Source organism: Pinus tabuliformis, chromosome 8 (genome assembly GCF_031772625.1).
Source record: "Pinus tabuliformis cultivar Carrire ecotype Pingquan chromosome 8, CPIR1, whole genome shotgun sequence".
Classification (NCBI taxonomy): Eukaryota; Viridiplantae; Streptophyta; class Pinopsida; order Pinales; family Pinaceae; genus Pinus; species Pinus tabuliformis.
In genome coordinates, this window is record NC_142294.1 from 757977370 (window position 1) to 757994238 (window position 16869).

Below are 16869 nucleotides of genomic sequence, written 5' to 3' on the forward strand. Positions count from 1 at the left end.
CAACCTATATATGTCCTTGCAATCATGAAATCATTTAACCAAACTTAATTATAGAATGGAAAGATACTTACTTGTCATATGAAGATGAAATCTTCACCTAGATTATGTTGATGAAGAAGATGTATGAGGGCTTCTTCTTGGATGATCTTCTTTTAAGTGAGAAAGCCTTTCAATAGACAAGGTTGCTCCCTTTTGATGAGGATGATTTGCTGCTTCCTCGGATGGTCTTCTTCTAGGGCAAGGAGATGATCCTTGCTTGATTTCATAACCTTGGAGATGACAGTGCTTTCTTTTGTAGTGTAGATCAAGATTGTTTCCATAGTGTCAACTTGTTCCAAGGTGAGGTCTTTCTTTGTAGACAACTTTTATGAGGGTCTTGGTGGCCTTTTGATGATGACTTGTGAGCATAAAAACTCTTGCTGTTGTAGACTGTCTTCTAGATTGCATAGACAAAAATCCTTTGCTATTGTAGACTGTTGTTGTAGATTGATCTTTCAATTCCTTCAACTTGCTTTGATGCCCTTCTTGAAGACTGGTCCTTGTATGTCTCTTTTGCTGCCCTTCCTTTGACTTCAACACCTTAACTCTGATACCATGTTGAAGAATCTAGGGCAATTAGATTAATAAGATTCTTCTTGACTTAATAACTATTTGTGAGGCATTTTAATTTTCTTATTAGCATAATCTTCTCTTTGACATTATTAGAGTGTGTGTTTCTTATGTCATCAAATAGCTACCAAAAAACAAAGAGACAAAAAACAAGATGTTGGCATTCTGCTAGGGCCAAAACCTCTCCCTCTTGGAGAGGAAAACCCGCACATAATTCTTGTTACGGAGATTCCAATTGACGAATGTCAAGACCATGACCCTTGACTGACTATGCCACTCCAAGACCAAGACACCAATCCTCTTCTTCGTCATTGCTAAGTTCATTATCTCTGCACCATTGAGATCTTCCTTGCTGTTGTCATCATTGAAAACATTATTGTGCCTCTACTGAGATACTCATTATGGAAATGAGATCATTGCTTCTACACAATTACTTCATCTTCACATAGATCATTGTTGCATCGTCTCAACTGCAGCATCATTATTATGTCATCTTGCTGCACTACTACAAAGATCTTCCTGAGACCATGGTTGTGACTATACTTAGATCATGACTACATCTTGATGATATGTCGAGACTATATGATCCTCTCCATCGTAGATACACCAAGACTGTGAGATCAAGACTGTGACTGTGCATATATATAAGCGGAGACAGAGTATGAATGAGGTTCTTCATATGCATGCCGAGGCTGTAACTTTCGAGACAATGGTCACTGAAATCCAAAAGAGACCGTGGTCATGACTCTGTTGTATTTCACTGTGATCATCATCGAAGATAACAGAGGTATCCGAAGTCCTTTTTCCCACAAAACATCACAGAGAAACTCGAGATTATGTGTCACTGTGCTTGCCCTAGATGTGAGAGATCTTATGCGAAGATGTCACTATGCTTATCACCGAGATCATGTACCTTATTGTGTCATTGAAGTTTCAGAGTGATCCGAAGTTATGTCCTCCTATGATTACTCCAGTTGTGTATTTATAGGTGTTAGTCCATGTATGCAAGCCAATGTGAACTTAGTGAACCATTGCGTCCTTTTATTGAGTTGACGTGTCATCTATATATACTTTGAAGCCGACTTGACTGTCTTTCACATCGTTTTGCTAGCAGTCTTCTTCTTTGGAGGATGGTTTTTGTCTTGGAGGGCTACTTGACACTAAGTTGACCCATATCCATGCTCAAGAAGAGCGCTTTAACATGACTTTGATTCTTTGACTTTCTTAGACCTATGGAATGAGCCAAAAACTCATTCTTATAATCTACAAAAATAATATTTCTTTTTCTTGACAAGAACAAAGATCAAAATTACATTTGTAAATACCGAACCTAGTTACACTTTCTTTAACACTCAAAAACTTACTCCTTCAACCTGTAATCCTATCCTATTACAAAACAAAAATCTGTAATCCTATCCTATTACAAAACAAAAATGATTCACCTCAAATCAAACTAAAACACTCACTCCCTCAACCTGTAATCCTATCCTATTACAGAAAGATGATTCACCTCAAATCAAACTAGATAACGGGATAACATTTCTTTACGAGGAGACTCAAATTTAAGCGGCCATAAAGCTCACAATGTAGCCATTTTTCAAATTCAAGTGCCGATTTTCGGCGAAAGCCAAATCTGGAAAGTGCTAAATTGATCTTGTTATAAAACATGTGTAAGTGGAATGCAAGATGATTGCGGGTATTTTAACTGTTTGGTGCTGGGATTGTCAGTTTCGGCGGGCGCTGTTAATTTTCGCAGTTACAAATTTGGCATCATCGTTAGTGTTTTGTAGGGACTGCATCATATCGTCAATGCCTTGCAGATCGATATCGGGTAAGAAGATCTTTTGAAGTTATTATTTGTCCCTGCCCCTTCGGGGCTGGCAGGGACTCTTGTAATCGGCTCTCCGTTTTTCACAAGTGATTGCACAAAAATAAAAGGTGAACAAATCAATTTAAGTCTATGTTTTCTATTTATATTCTATAAACTATTTTTTCGTCATCCAATAAGCTTAGTTCAACCGTCGTTTCAACCAATTAACAGTTTAGAGGTGTTATTTACTAGGCTCTGGTAAATGCCAGGGGCAATGGAACTAGGCAAGGTGCCTTGGGGTGCTGGGGCGCTCTTTTTCTTCACTCTGGTTCGTGCGGTGCTGGCGCGCTGCGTTTCTGGCCTGAAACATCATTTGCATTTAAAGTCTTTTTCTGTGAATTTGTTCCTAACTTATAGAACTGTGAGAAATCCAGAAATTCCAAGAAAAAGAGTGGTATTATATATGTAATACTTTATTTACGAGGTTGCTCTTCTAGAAATGTATAATGTATATCAATCCCAAGAGTAAACAAAGCATTTCTGCAGGGCGAAACCCCCTGATAATGGCGATTGCGATATTCTCACTCAACCAATTCGATGATAGTCGCGGAGCTTTTTACTCTGCCATGGCAATTATCCTGGAAAATGAACCAAAAAACTACATTTAGAGCTTTGCGTTCAAATACTGTAAAATTCGAGGTTTTTTGTGTCAAGTTTCCTATTTGAAATCAAGCAAGGGTTCTTTGGTCCCAACCAATTTATCGTTTGCTCCATCTCGTGAAGTTTTGTTTATCGATACCCCAAATTTTTCCTGAAGTGCGTTACAGTTAAATTTTCCTAAAATACGTTACAATTATTTTTATGCAGAACTTTGTAACTTAGTCTGTTACAGATATCTTTATCTTCACGGACTAATCTCCGCATACAGCAACATAGGCCATGGCCGCTGCAGTGTCTGAGTGGACAACGAACGCAGCGAACGCATGCTTTCCAGTAGGGATGAACAAACTCCAGTCAGGAATTCTGTAAGTCTATCGTTCTCATCAATCCCAATGTAACACCTTGTCCTGCATAGTATGATTGTTTTATTTTACTTAGATTAGAAGAAAAAAGAATAAAGTGAGGGAAAATATATGAGACCTATGGACATTGTACGCCACCACATAAAGGCCACAGACAGACGGACTAGTGAACCCATGGCAAATGGGCTGTGTGCTTGCTGTTTTCTCCGATTTTTATGATTATTTTATTATGTGCTTTTGATTTTTAAGATTCATGTATGTAGATTCTGGTTTAGCAATGTACCCTCATTTTGACCATTCAAGATGGGTGAATACTCTACAAAATGAGGATTTTCTGAATATCAATAGGACCATTCAAGATGGGTAAATACTCTACAAAATGAGAATTTTCTGAATATCAATAGGACCATTCAAGATGGGTAAATATTCTATAAAATGAGGTATTTCTGAATATCAATAGGATTATTAGGATTATTCAAGATGGGTAAATATTCTATAAAATGAGGTATTTCTGAATATCAATAGGATTATTAGGATTTCGTATAATGTAATCAATTTCTCTTTTCCTTGCAGCTCTTGAATTTACATAACATCACTATTTTCTAAGCATGAGTATTTACTCTGATATAATTATAACATAAAATTAAGGAATTTTTAACTTTTGAATATGCATGCCATCACTATCATGTGTATGTACTCTAATATAATTACAGCCTACAATAAGGAATTTGTAACTTTTCTGTGCAACAATCATACATTTTGAAATTTATGAATGTAAGATTAAGATGCAACAAGGATCATCAAGGAGCGCCGAGTGGAGAGCACTGTGAGGCGACCAATCAGGTATGTATCAGACCAGTCTTTATCCAATACTCGATGCACAGTGACCTCACATGATCATATGACTGGCCTGGGAGGGATACGTGTTCGACTACCACGCCCACATCCATCGTTTTCCTACCTAGACACATGTCTAACCATGGAATGAAACGTGTTCTATGTCTCTCTGCAATCCTTCTTGCCGGGTAGACGCTTGGTTTTCTGTCCACATTCGTGTCCATTCGTTGTTTTACCATATATATCTATCTTAGAACTTGCCACAGTTTTCTTCCTTCAACCAGTCTTTCTGCACTGGTGCGATGGTTTCTGGCTGTATGGACACACATACGTTTTTTATCAACTTCCGGCGGATGACTTCTATATCCGGCTATACTACCTTTTCATCTTGTTAGTCTATAGCTTACACTGTTTTCTTGCTGAATGTTTCATGGTGCTCTACACTCGGAGAACGCTCATGGCTCAGGTCAGTTAATAATTTGGTTCTAATTGTAAATATTTGCATACATTTCACTTGTTGCATCCGGATTTAGGCTCTGTTATGTTATTTGCAGTGAAAATTATTTTCCTTCGTAGTATGGCATAAATCTGTAATACTCACTTATTATGCTGGCATATGTTTTTCTATATATCCCCATGTTCCCCGGAGAATCATTTTGCTCCCATAACATTGTCTCCCATGTCTTGGTCTGTATCCACTTGCTGGTCATGGATATCCAAATGCAAAATTGAGGACTTTGTTGTCATATCCAAACCTTGCTCTGATATTCGCTTCAAGATAGGACCATGGTGGTGCATATATGAAATATGCTGCTGCTGTTTTACCTGCCCTGGTATATCTTCCTGAAATCTACGATGAACTCTGGTTTTTCTGATGCCTGTTTCTCAGGTTTTGAATTTTCCGGGCGGTTTGCTGGCTTGATTTCTTGTTCGTAGCCTCTCATTTACACTTTCAATTAATGCCCGCCGTCACATAGTTTTCCTTGTTGAACTTCAACTTCCTCAATGTCTATTCATAGTCTATCACCCCATGATGGATGATTTTTTTTATCCTTTTTACCTGACAAAAGGGATGGTTCTGGTGAATGGGCTTTAATATCTTTATTCCTACTTACTATTCTCTATATGGGTCCCCAAATATAGTCAGTATCGTACTAATGTTTCACCCATGTATTGAAGCTGTGGTTTTATTTTCACCTAATCTATCCTTTCTTATTACTCCATAAGATCTTTCAGCGGTCAGTAAATCATATTGGGATCCTCCATCTGACCGTTCGGTGTCAGTATCTTTCCCGTCATGGATTTTCATACTGACCAATCCGCTGAGTCAGCCATGGTTCGGGCTACAATGGAAGCAGAAAGGACCCTTGCCAGATATGCACAGAGGACTGACTGGAAAGCTTTGCTGGAAACTGGCATCATTCTTCCCTCTCTATCTCAAATGTCTCTGCGGGGTGATGACATGGCATCTCGCCTGCGACAGAAACAATACCGGCCCACTAAAACTACTCCCCCTCCTGAGGCCATTAACCTGGATGGTCCTCTTTTAATGGACAGAATTGCTAGTCTACAGAAAAGGGCGCTTGTTGGGAGATGGTTCTTCCCGTCAATGGAGGATTCACAAATTAGATCATGGATTGCTGCCAAATGGTCTCCTCTTCTGGGTTACTCTCCTACCATTGTTCGCCTCATGAACAATTGGTATAGTTTCCACTTCCTCCGGGTACGTGACTTGGAAATTATCTATTCGAAACCCTGGGTGAAAGAGAAGAGCTTTTTAGCTCTGCACAGATGGTTTATCGGTTTTAATCCGCTTCGTTGCACGCCCCAAAATAATTACATTTGGCTTAAATTCCTTGGCCTGCCTCTTGAACTGTGGACCAAAGAATCTATGGAAAAAATAGGGAATGCTATAGGGCGTTTCATATACGTCGATCCTAGGTGTATTGGAGCAAAAGATAAGCGGGTGGCCTGGATTCTCATAGAGAAAGAATTCAAAGGGGGTTTTCCAGAGTCTATTGATTTATCTTGGGAGCTGTCCAAAATTCAACAGCGTTTAGACTACTGGGGTGTCCCTTTCAGGTGTTCAAATTGTCACAAAACTGGACACCTTTTTCCTAGTTGTCCTCGTCGCCCGGGCGACAAACAGAAGAAAATGTCCCATGCTGTAAACATTCCTCTTTCGTCATATGAAAGAGATAATGTGACATATGAATGGCCTAACACTATGGAGGTCTACCGGGCTCCTGTCATAACCAATGACGTCCCATATTCGCCGAAAGGCCGTTCCCTAGATCGATCTGCTAGTCTTCCACAATCTCGATCAATTTCTGTGGACCCTGCATATAGAAATTCTAACTTTTTTGCTGATCGACCACGTTCCTCCACTGTTTCTAAGACTTCCTCGCTGTCCTTTTGTGACCTGTTGACCAGAGTTTCGGGCTTCTCCAATTTTTCTTCGCCTCATGAATTGGATCCGGATCTTGAGATTCCCCTCCCTCCTGCATCATCTAAGCCTCCATGTACTGATCCTTCGGCTGCCCATATTCATTACATATCTTCATCGCCCCAATCCCCTTCCTCTCACATGCCATCCATCCAAAGATTCCTGTCTCCCCCTGCACTTGGTCGCTCTTCTGATATAAATAATAAATCTCCATATATAGCTCCCTCCCCTAAACTTCCTTCCCTTGGACATGTACCTGACCGCAAAGGCAAGGCTCCATATATCCCTATTTCCCCTCCATTATCCCCTCGATCCTCTCCCCGTAATTCTTTTGATCAGGATATTGACCTCCTGCTTAAAAGAACGTCTTTAAAACTTCAACCACTATCTGTCCATCGACCCAATCGTCCCCCCTCGCCCAAAATTAGCCCTAATTCGGTTGGAAACATAACTGTCTGCCGCAAAGAAAAGCGAGGTAGTCGACACTTCCGGGGTAGGAAGGGAAGACAGGACTCGTCTACCCGGGATCTTTCCTTAATTGACATACTTGTTACAGAAATTGCTGTTGAAGATTTTCCTGAAAATAGGCCTCTTAGAGCATGTCGGCCTAATGATGTGCCCAAATGATCGACATTCTATCATTGAACATCCGGGGCCTTGGAGCTGACCCCAAATTTCTGGCCCTAAAAAATCTTTTTGTCTCTTCGAAATCTAAAATGCTTCTTATACAGGAAACCATGCACGATAGCTCACAAACCATTTCTTACTTCAGGCGGATGCTGCCAACATGGCATATGGTCGCTTCAAATGCTGTGGGCATGTCTGGAGGACTAGCTGTATTATGGGACCCTAAATGGATTACGGCTGCTGCTTTTCAATGCTTCGCTGGCATTCTTGTGCTGGCCCATGTCTGTGGATCCTTTGACCCCATTCACATATTGAATATTTATGCTCCATATAAAAATCGGTTCCTTTTCTGGAATTATCTACTTTCTTCTGAACTTCTTGAAATAGACTCTTTGATCATTGGTGGAGATTTTAATTGCACCTTTTGTAATGACGAAATATGGGGCAATGGCAGGAAATATGATCCGATGGGGAGATTCATCAGGGAATCTATTATGCAAAATAATTTTATTGATATCCTCCCTGTTGGTCAGGGACCAACTTGGGACATTGGGCGATCCAACAATTCCTTTCTGGCGAAAAGATTAGACAAATTTATCTTCCATGAAAGACTAATAGAAAGATATGGGCCTCCTACAATGAACATCATACCATCCTTCATATCGGATCACCGGCCCATTTCTATTCAATGGAAACATGCTGGACATAGATTTGGATATCCTTTCAAGTTCAATCGAACATGGCTTGCTGATGGTCAATTCAACAAATTTATAAATGATACATGGAAACAATCTCCCATGCAAGAAAATGACTCTTCCCGGCAATTTCTAGACCGCCTGCAAATTCTTTGAAAGGAGGTTAAAAAATGGCAAAAAGAGAAATCAGCCTCAAATAAAAAGGAGCTGAAGGACATATGTAGGAAACTGGAATACTTATCAACTCTTTTTAAAAATCCCTCCATGTCTTCCACCATCAGAAAACATATATGGGATTTAGAAAAAAGAAAACAAAAGATATTAGAAGAAGAAGAGGCCTCTTGGAGGCTCAAAAGCCGAGCGTTATGGCTCAGAAAGGGAGATAAAAACACCAAGTTTTTTCACAGGTTTGCAAATAAGAAAAGAGAGACAAACGCTATTTGGGAGATCAAAGATGAGGAAGGAAATTCTCACTCCTCACAAGAGGCTATTTCTACAGAGGCTGTGAAATTTTACAAAAGGGCTTACAATGAGGATTCTGTATGCGATATTGAGGATATTATATGGGGAATAGACCCATACCCCACTATGTTTGATGAAAGTCTAAACAGGGCTTTATTTGCTGAAGTTTTAGAAGAAGAATTATTGGCAACAATGAAATCTTTCCAGAAAGACAAGTGCCCCGGGCCAGATGGGTGGACCATCGATTTTTTCATCCACTTCTTTGAATTATTTAAGTCAGATATCCTAAAGATGGTCGAGGAAACGAGAACACAGGGTTTCATAAGCCAGAAGATCTCCTCAACATATATCGCTCTAATTCCAAAGAAAAAGCTCTCCTCCACATTTTCAGATTATCGGCTAATCTCATTGTGCAATGTATTATATAAGGTCATATCAAAGATTATAGCTATTTCGAATTAGAAACACTCTGTCTCTACATCTGTCTCCAGAACAACACGGGTTTCTTAAAGGCAGAAATATCTTAGAAGCGGTGGTTCTCACCCAAGAAGGCTTACACTCAATGCATACCAGGAAAATAGAAGCTGCTCTTCTAAAAATCGACCTTAAAAAGGCATACGACTATGTGAATTGGGGCTTTATTCGATGCCTACTGGCTAGGATTGGTCTAGATGTCAGATGCATTAGATGGATCATGGCCTGTGTGGTGGAAGTAAATTATGCAGTCCTAATTAACGGTGTCCCAACTCCTTTCTTCAAAGCGGCCAGGGGCTTACGTCAGGGTTGCTCCCTATCTCCACTCCTCTTCATTCTAGTTATGGAATCTCTGAGCCTACACATAAAGTTAGCGATCCAGCAAGAGAGATACAAGCCTCTCCCCATCTGCAGGGATACATTCATGTCGCATAATCTTTTTGTTGATGATATCCTTCTGTCAGCCATACTATGCAGAACAACACGGATATGTATTTATGAAATATTGAAGAGATTTCAAAAAGCCACCGGCATGTATATCAACGACTTAAAATCTTCATTCCATGTCGCTGATGTAAATGGTGATATAATCACATTTCTAACAGATCTTTTCAACATTAAAGCATTTCCTATCCTAAAGGGCTTCAATTATCTGGGATTCAAATTGAAACTTGTGGGTTATAGATTGGCCGACTGGTCGTGGATTCCAGATCGGGTTCTATAAGAAAATATCTACATGGGAATACAGGTGCTTATCAATTGGAGGCCGCGCCATTCTTACACAATCCGTGTTGGTACAAATCATGGTTTACCGGGCACACCTTTTCTATATCCCTTCATCTACTATTTACAGTTTAAACAGAATGATAGCTAATTTCATATGGGGAGGACAGAAGGAGAAGATTAAATATCACCTCAGCAGGAGAAGATTAAATATCACCTCAGCAAGCTTTCGAAGCTGACACGGCCAAAAAATATGGGAGGTTGGGGCATATTGGATTTACACTCCTTCAGAAGAGCCCTTCTTTGTAAAACAATGTGGAAAGCGATTATGGGCGAATCCATCCAACTGGAGCAAAACAATTAGAGCTAAGTATATGGATGAACAAGACATGACATATTGGTACTGACAGCGCTCCACTGGATCAACCAACGGCTCATATATATGGAGAGGTTTTAAAAGATTGGAGCCATTCTTTAGAAAAAATTTGATTTGGAAATTCCAATCCGGATCCAATATTATCATTGGAATTGATGAATTCACAGGTGCGGGAGAAAAAATCCATATCTCCTCTCAACTTCTGAGAAATTTACACAGCAGGGGATTTTTCTTTTGGGCCAGTGTAATTAAAAAATGGGACGGTGCTATTCCAATCTAGAAAACTGCCACAAAAATGCAATTACCCGGAGCATTGGAATCCCAATGGAACGCTATCACTATTTCACTGCAATTGCGTGGATTGTATCGCTCGTCGGACAGGGATTGCCTCATTTGGAATGGTCTCGGTGGCGTACCGGTTGTATGCGCAAAGCATATATATCTCCAAATTTTATTAGCAGAATCCGAGACATGTGATAATATTTTTCCGCCAACGTTTTGGAAATCTGGATGCCCTTCAAAAATCATTATTTTTGCCTGGCTGGTTTTTCATGACAGGAATCTCACTTGGGAGAATCTCCAGAAGCGCAAATGGTGTGGGCCTGCCATATGCCCACTCTGTAGAGCAAATTTTGAGAATAATTTGCATATTTTCCTACAGTGTCCTCAATCCCAGTTGATTTGGCAGAAATTAACTGCTCACTTTGGCTTCGCCATTGTCAATGCTCCTTCTATCTACGAGGCTTTCAAAACATGGAGCAACATGTACTACAAGTGGAGGCCCATTCCTTTGTTAACAATCTGGGCCATTTGGAAATGGCGAAATCGAATGATTTTCGAATCCAAGAGGGAACCATTTTATAAATTTTTCGAATATATCGTTTGTTTATATGAAGCGCTAGATTGGCCACGACATCCCAAAGTCAGACAAGGAAGGAATCAACAGGTCAATGATGCCTATAGATATCCCTGTGCTTTTTTTGACGGCGCCGCTCAGCATGACACAAGCGCCTGTGGTGTTTATATAATCCCAGAAGAAGGACAAGCATTTGACATACATTGGAATGGAGGACTTGGAACTAACAACAAAGTAGAAATTATGGCTCTGGCTGGTCTCCTTTCTATCTGACTTCCTTGGCCTCAAAAACCTTCATATTTTTTGAGACTCGAAAGACATAATTGACCATGTTCTGTCTAAACATATCATAAAAAATATACATCTCTCTGGCTGGTTGAACAGGCTTGAGGCTTTGTGGCGCAACAGGAAAAACTACACAATCTCCCATATTGTCAGGGATAAAAATCGGAGAGCAGATGCTTTATCAAAACAGGGGCTAACATCGCCACAGGGTATATGGAGGATGCAGATTACAGTGGACAACACCTCCCACCAGATCCAAGACTTTTCCATGCCGGGTACATATTTCTCTATTTTGTGAAGTCTAATCTGGTATGATTTTCTGTTTCCCCAACTTTTGACTCATATTTTTGTCTTTTTTCCAACATAATCTTGGCTCAAGGGACTGATTTTCCGAATTCTATAAGAACATATATGCATTATGCAATATATTTCCTAAAGACCTCTATGTGTCAGATCTGATAGGGCAACATATATCCTTTCTATCCATGTGGTTTGAACCACATTGCATTTTTCATACCAGATGGTTTCCATATCATCTTTGCTGTACATATCTGCTGGATGAATATAATACAACGATATAGCTTTTTTTCGTGCTGAAAAAGATTAAGATGCAACAACCATTTTTTTTCGTGCTGAAAAAGATTAAGATGCAACAACCATTCTGCGAAGATTTGGAGTTTTTTTTATGTGTAATTTTACTGTTATAAATTTTGAGATTCTTTTGCACTCCGCTGGTTGAGGATTTGGTGTCACCATACAGCAACATTAATGATTGAGGACTTGTTGTCACCATACATCAACATTAAATGTTATCAACACGATATGGAAAAAGGAAGACGGTCAAGGAGGACCAAAGCGAAGGTGTTGTGTGAATTCTTTATTAATGAGATAGAGGGATATACGGGCTCAAACCATAGACCTTCTCCGTAGAACATAAAAAAGTTCTTATTATCAAAATATTTTGAACTGTTCCAAGAGCCCAACATGCATTTTCTCGCATTGGGCTCGGGAAACTTCTGGGGGTGAAACAGCAACATGGATGCTGAACATAATACATATTGATGTTTTATTTTTAAGTTTATCCGTGTATTTTTATTTTGAATTTAAGCCCAGGATGACAGACACCAATAAATGCTCTTCTTCGCTGTTAGGATCACTCATGTAGCCATTTTCTGCCTTTGTCCTTCTTTGGATCTATTGTGCACAGTTGTGTTCCTTATTGAGTGTCTACAGAGTCCAGACCATCTATTATTATTTCTGAGGTATCAAATTTGCTTGTGGTATCAACTTTCAACTGTTTTGCATGCTCAATAAAATTAATGACAACTTCTAACCCATAGTTAATAGGATGCTTACCTTTGAGGCAGTAGAATCAGTTTAAGAGGTCAGTCTTCCTGTCTTGTCTATCAGACCAGCGTTAAACAACGACCCTGCTCTAGTTTTGTCCAGGGATCGTTGGCGCTGCTCCACTTCTGCCCAAGAATTCTGCACTGGTGGTGGTGGAAAACAACAGAAGCTTTGCAGATAGTTCTAGAGCAAGATCCATTTCGTGAGGATTCTTGAGAGCTAGATGAACAGGATCAGTTTTAACAATCATTTAACAATTGTTTAAGCAGCAAAAATCTTTAGTATGATGATTCAAAAAAATCAGCAAAAAGTTTTAGTACGATGATTCAAAACACAATTATTTCATGTGGAGTTGGGGCACTTGGCTGCATGCAAGCCCCACTTGGGAGTTAACTTCAATTTTTTATTTTATTTGGTTATTGTATTTTTTTTAAATTTTCATTGAAATTTTTATTTTTAATTTAAAGAATCTCATAGCCCTGCATGCATGAGACGTGTCTACCTCACCGTCTCTTTTAAAAAATAAATTTTAATTAATCAGTTCCTTATCATTGTTCATTCCATTATTTCATTTGCTTCGTTAATCTTTCTCTCTTCCTGTAGGTGAATGAGCCATGTTTGGAGATGTTACATTTCTGAGAATTCCATTTCTGCAAAGGAAAACATGTTAAGCCTTTTAGGCTGCCTTTTAGCATCACGACAGTGAATTTCTCTGTTCTATTTGCAGCTTTTGTCCCTGTTCTGCTCTATTGGTAGGGACTTGCTGCTTCGTAGCTATACTTCAGCACATAGTTTCTGCAACATAAACTGGCATGTTTCTTGTTGACGAGTCTGCAGGGTTCAACAAAGGTCATGTATGGTATCTCTAGTAGTTGGCGTGCATGATTCAGAGTGTTTTTAAATTATGGTCTTGTTAAATGGCTAAAAGCTATACTTGAGTTTGGTGGTTTTCCCTGGAGTTTTGGTATTAAAATTATGTTCAAAGAAAATCTGGGGATGTGCTTTTAATGCAACTATACTTGTTATGATATTCTTGAGTGGGTTATGAATACCGAAATGCTAAGAAAATCACTGTTTTATTTTTCTCCATTATATGAAGATTGTAGAGTTTCTGTTAGCTTGAAGACCATTCTTGATTTTATTGCTTCATTTTAACTGTTATAACTTATGAGACAAGAAAGAGTGAATTATTTTGATGAACTGGGGAAAAATTGATGCAGGAAGTTCGGAAAAAATGATGCTTGTTTGTCAGGTTCTAGTTTTGCATGATAAGGAAAATGATAAGGAAGTAGAAACAGGGAAAGCAAATGTGAATTCTCTAAGTTGAAACAGATAAATCACAATTGCAGTTTTGATATGGTTCTAAATTGAAATATAACCTAAGATTGCAAATGAGTTTTTGAATATTCAAAGCTTGGTGACTGAATTTGGACTATACTAGAATTTTTTTGAAATTGTCTTCTAATTGAGATAATCATTTTAAAAGAACCATTAATCATTTAAGCCTCATGGATTGCAATTGGAAAATTTTTCTGAATTTTCATGCGAGCTGTAAGTCGCTCATATGATCAACAACAACACACAAAAAGGAAGTGAAACGTTATGACATGTAAAGCTGTCTGCATCTGCATCCTTCAGACAAACAATGCTCTTTGCCCAAAAAAGAAGGGGTTGCTGTTAGAAGAAATTACCTTAACAGAAGTTAGAAACCTCATTTAGTCTCTTAACACCAACCTTGTTGCTTAATTAACATCATATTTCCGTACCTGTATTTTTGTAATATTAATCTTTCTGGCCAAAACATTAATTGACCACTCAATGCTAATTAAATGCACTTGCCTGTATCAATGACTGAAGTCTAACTGCTGTTGCTAACTGAAAACATTAAACCAGTTTCATATTTTTGTAATATTCGTCTTTCTGGCCAAAACATTAATTGACCACTCAATGCTAATTAAATCCACTTGCCTGTATCAATGACTGAAGTCTAACTGCTGTTGCTGACTGAAAACATTAACCAGTTTCACATTGAGTTACCAGATTTTTAACTGCATGAGTTAGCATGCCAGTGCTATAAAGCTAACCATCTATACATGGAATTCGATATGGGCATTTATATTATGATATACCCAACATAGGACTGAGATCTTTGGTAGCAACACTCCACCTCCCTTTGTTTGGTTCCATATTATATATGAGTTACAGAGTCCCTAGTTCTCGCGGTGAAAGAGACAGTGCTTTATTCTATTTATTATTGAGTTACCAGTTTTTTAACTGCTTTAAGATTTTAATTGATGCTTGCAAATGTAACAGCACTCTAATTGGTGTTCTGAGAAGTAACTCTCTTTCATCCATAACTAATGGATAAGTTAATTTAGCTTACTAGCTTACTCTAGGTAGAAGCCTTTGCTTTGCATCTCAATTATTTCCACTCATGTCTTTTCAGCCATGCCATCCCAACACTATCCATGAGAGGAGATTCAAAATTAATTTGATCAGTTATCCCTTTTTCCAGTCCTTTAGACTAGTACATCAGCTTTCTTCCAATTTGCTATGGAGCAGTTTGAATGACTTTAGTAGACTGCTGTCATCTCAATCTAAGGTTTTCCACTGTTAAGACCTTGTCCCAAAGGTTTTCCACTGTTAATACCTTGTCCTGTGGGATAAAACCGTAGAAAGATATCCCCTCAACCTTGTCCTGTCGGACAAACCGCAAAAAGGTATCCCCTGTTTTTGCTTGATAAACGCAATTGGGTTTTCTTCTGTTGTGGTTCTCTCCTGCTTAGCTTGCTTGGATCCATCTCTCTAAACTCTTCAAAAGTTACTTTTACTCTACTGTGTAGTTCAAGGACTGATATCTTTAATCTGAACAAAAAAAGCTTCCACTTGGTTATGAAAGACTTGGATCCATCTCTCTAAACTCTTCAAAAGTTACTTTTACTCTACTGTGTAGTTCAAGAACTGATATCTTTAATCTGAACAAAAAAAGCTTCCACTTGGTAATGCTCTTTCATGCAGAACTAATGGATCATCAGAGAAAGAGCATAACTAATGAATCATCAGAGACAAACGCTCGAGAAGATTGATGGACCATATGTTAGTTTGGTAGGGTGGGGTCCAATTTAGAAAGTCTTAGCTCTGAGTCTTTGCGTCTTGTTTGATAAGAGTGAAGATTGATGGACCATATTTTAGTTTGGTAGGGAGGGGTCCAATTTAGAAAGTCTTAGCTCTGAGTCTTTGCCTCTTGTTTGATAAGACTGAGTAGCTCTGAGTCTTTGCCTCTTGTTTGATAAGACTGAGCTTCTGAGTCTTTGCCTCTTGTTTGATAAGACTGAGTTTCGGCATTGATGAACTAACTGCTTTGGAAGGTCTGAGTAGCTCTGAGTCTTTGCCTCTTGTTTGATAAGACTGAGTTTCGGCATTGATGAACTAACTGCTTTGGAAGGTACACTTTTGCTGGAAGAAACTATACAGTAAAAAGAGGTTATCCCAGAGTATTCTAGTTGTGAAAGTGACATATTTTTCCCTTGCTAGTTCAAGGATAAGAAATAGGAGCTTTTGAAGAAATGTCATATTTTGAAGACCTTTCAATTTGATTGCCTACCAATTTCTCAATTTTTACCTCATTTGCTCTGAGTTACAACATCTAGTACACAGTATGAAACCCTATGCTCTACATCATTTGCAAGTAATCCAGAAATATTTGCTCCAGACTCTGAGTTACAACATTAGTACATAGAATGAAACCCTATGCTCTACATCATTTGCAAGTAATACAGAAATATTTGCTCCAGAGTTTGATATATGGAATCAGTTTCTCTGGGCTTGTTAGCTTTGCTACTCAAATAGCATTAAGGTTTCTTTTCCATATGGCAAGTTGGATCAGTTAATTTAGCTCACTAGCTTACTCTAGGTAGATCGGTTTTCTTTGCATCTCAATTCTTTCCACTCATGCCTGTTCAGCCATACCATCCCAACACTATCCATGGGATGAGATTCAAAACTAATTTGATCAGTTATCTCTTTATAACTTTTTCCAGTCCTTTAGACTTGTACATCAGCTTTCTTCCAATTTGCTATGGAGTAGTTTGAATGACTTTAGATCAGTTATCTCTTTATAACTTTTTCCAGTCCTTTAGACTTGTACATCAGCTTTCTTCCAATTTGCTATGGAGTAGTTTGAATGACTTTAGTAGACTGCTGTCATCTCAATCTTAAGGTTTTCCACTGTTAAGACCTTTATCTCTTTATAACTTTTTTCAGTCCTTTAGACTAGTACATTAGCTTTCTTCCAATTTGC

At 38.7% G+C, this 16869-nt stretch overlaps 1 protein-coding gene across 10 annotated transcripts in view; it reads left to right on the forward strand.

The window, feature by feature from the left end:
- The first annotated feature begins 2165 nt into the window (after positions 1-2165).
- The window catches only part of LOC149237810 (uncharacterized), a 273154-nt gene continuing 258450 nt past the window's right edge, over positions 2166-16869 (forward strand). Inside the window, exons 1-3 of one of the 10 annotated variants that reach the window (XM_089372807.1) lie at positions 2166-2440; positions 2689-2747; positions 2966-3444. In XM_089372807.1, coding sequence (XP_089228933.1) covers positions 3403-3444 — 42 coding nt within the window. In that variant the 5' untranslated portion in view covers positions 2166-2440; positions 2689-2747; positions 2966-3402. Of the gene's footprint in view, positions 2548-2671; positions 3445-13172; positions 13638-16869 lie in introns of those variants that run through there. The other 9 variants (XM_089372805.1, XM_089372806.1, XM_089372804.1 and 6 more) reach the window with 9 other exon arrangements.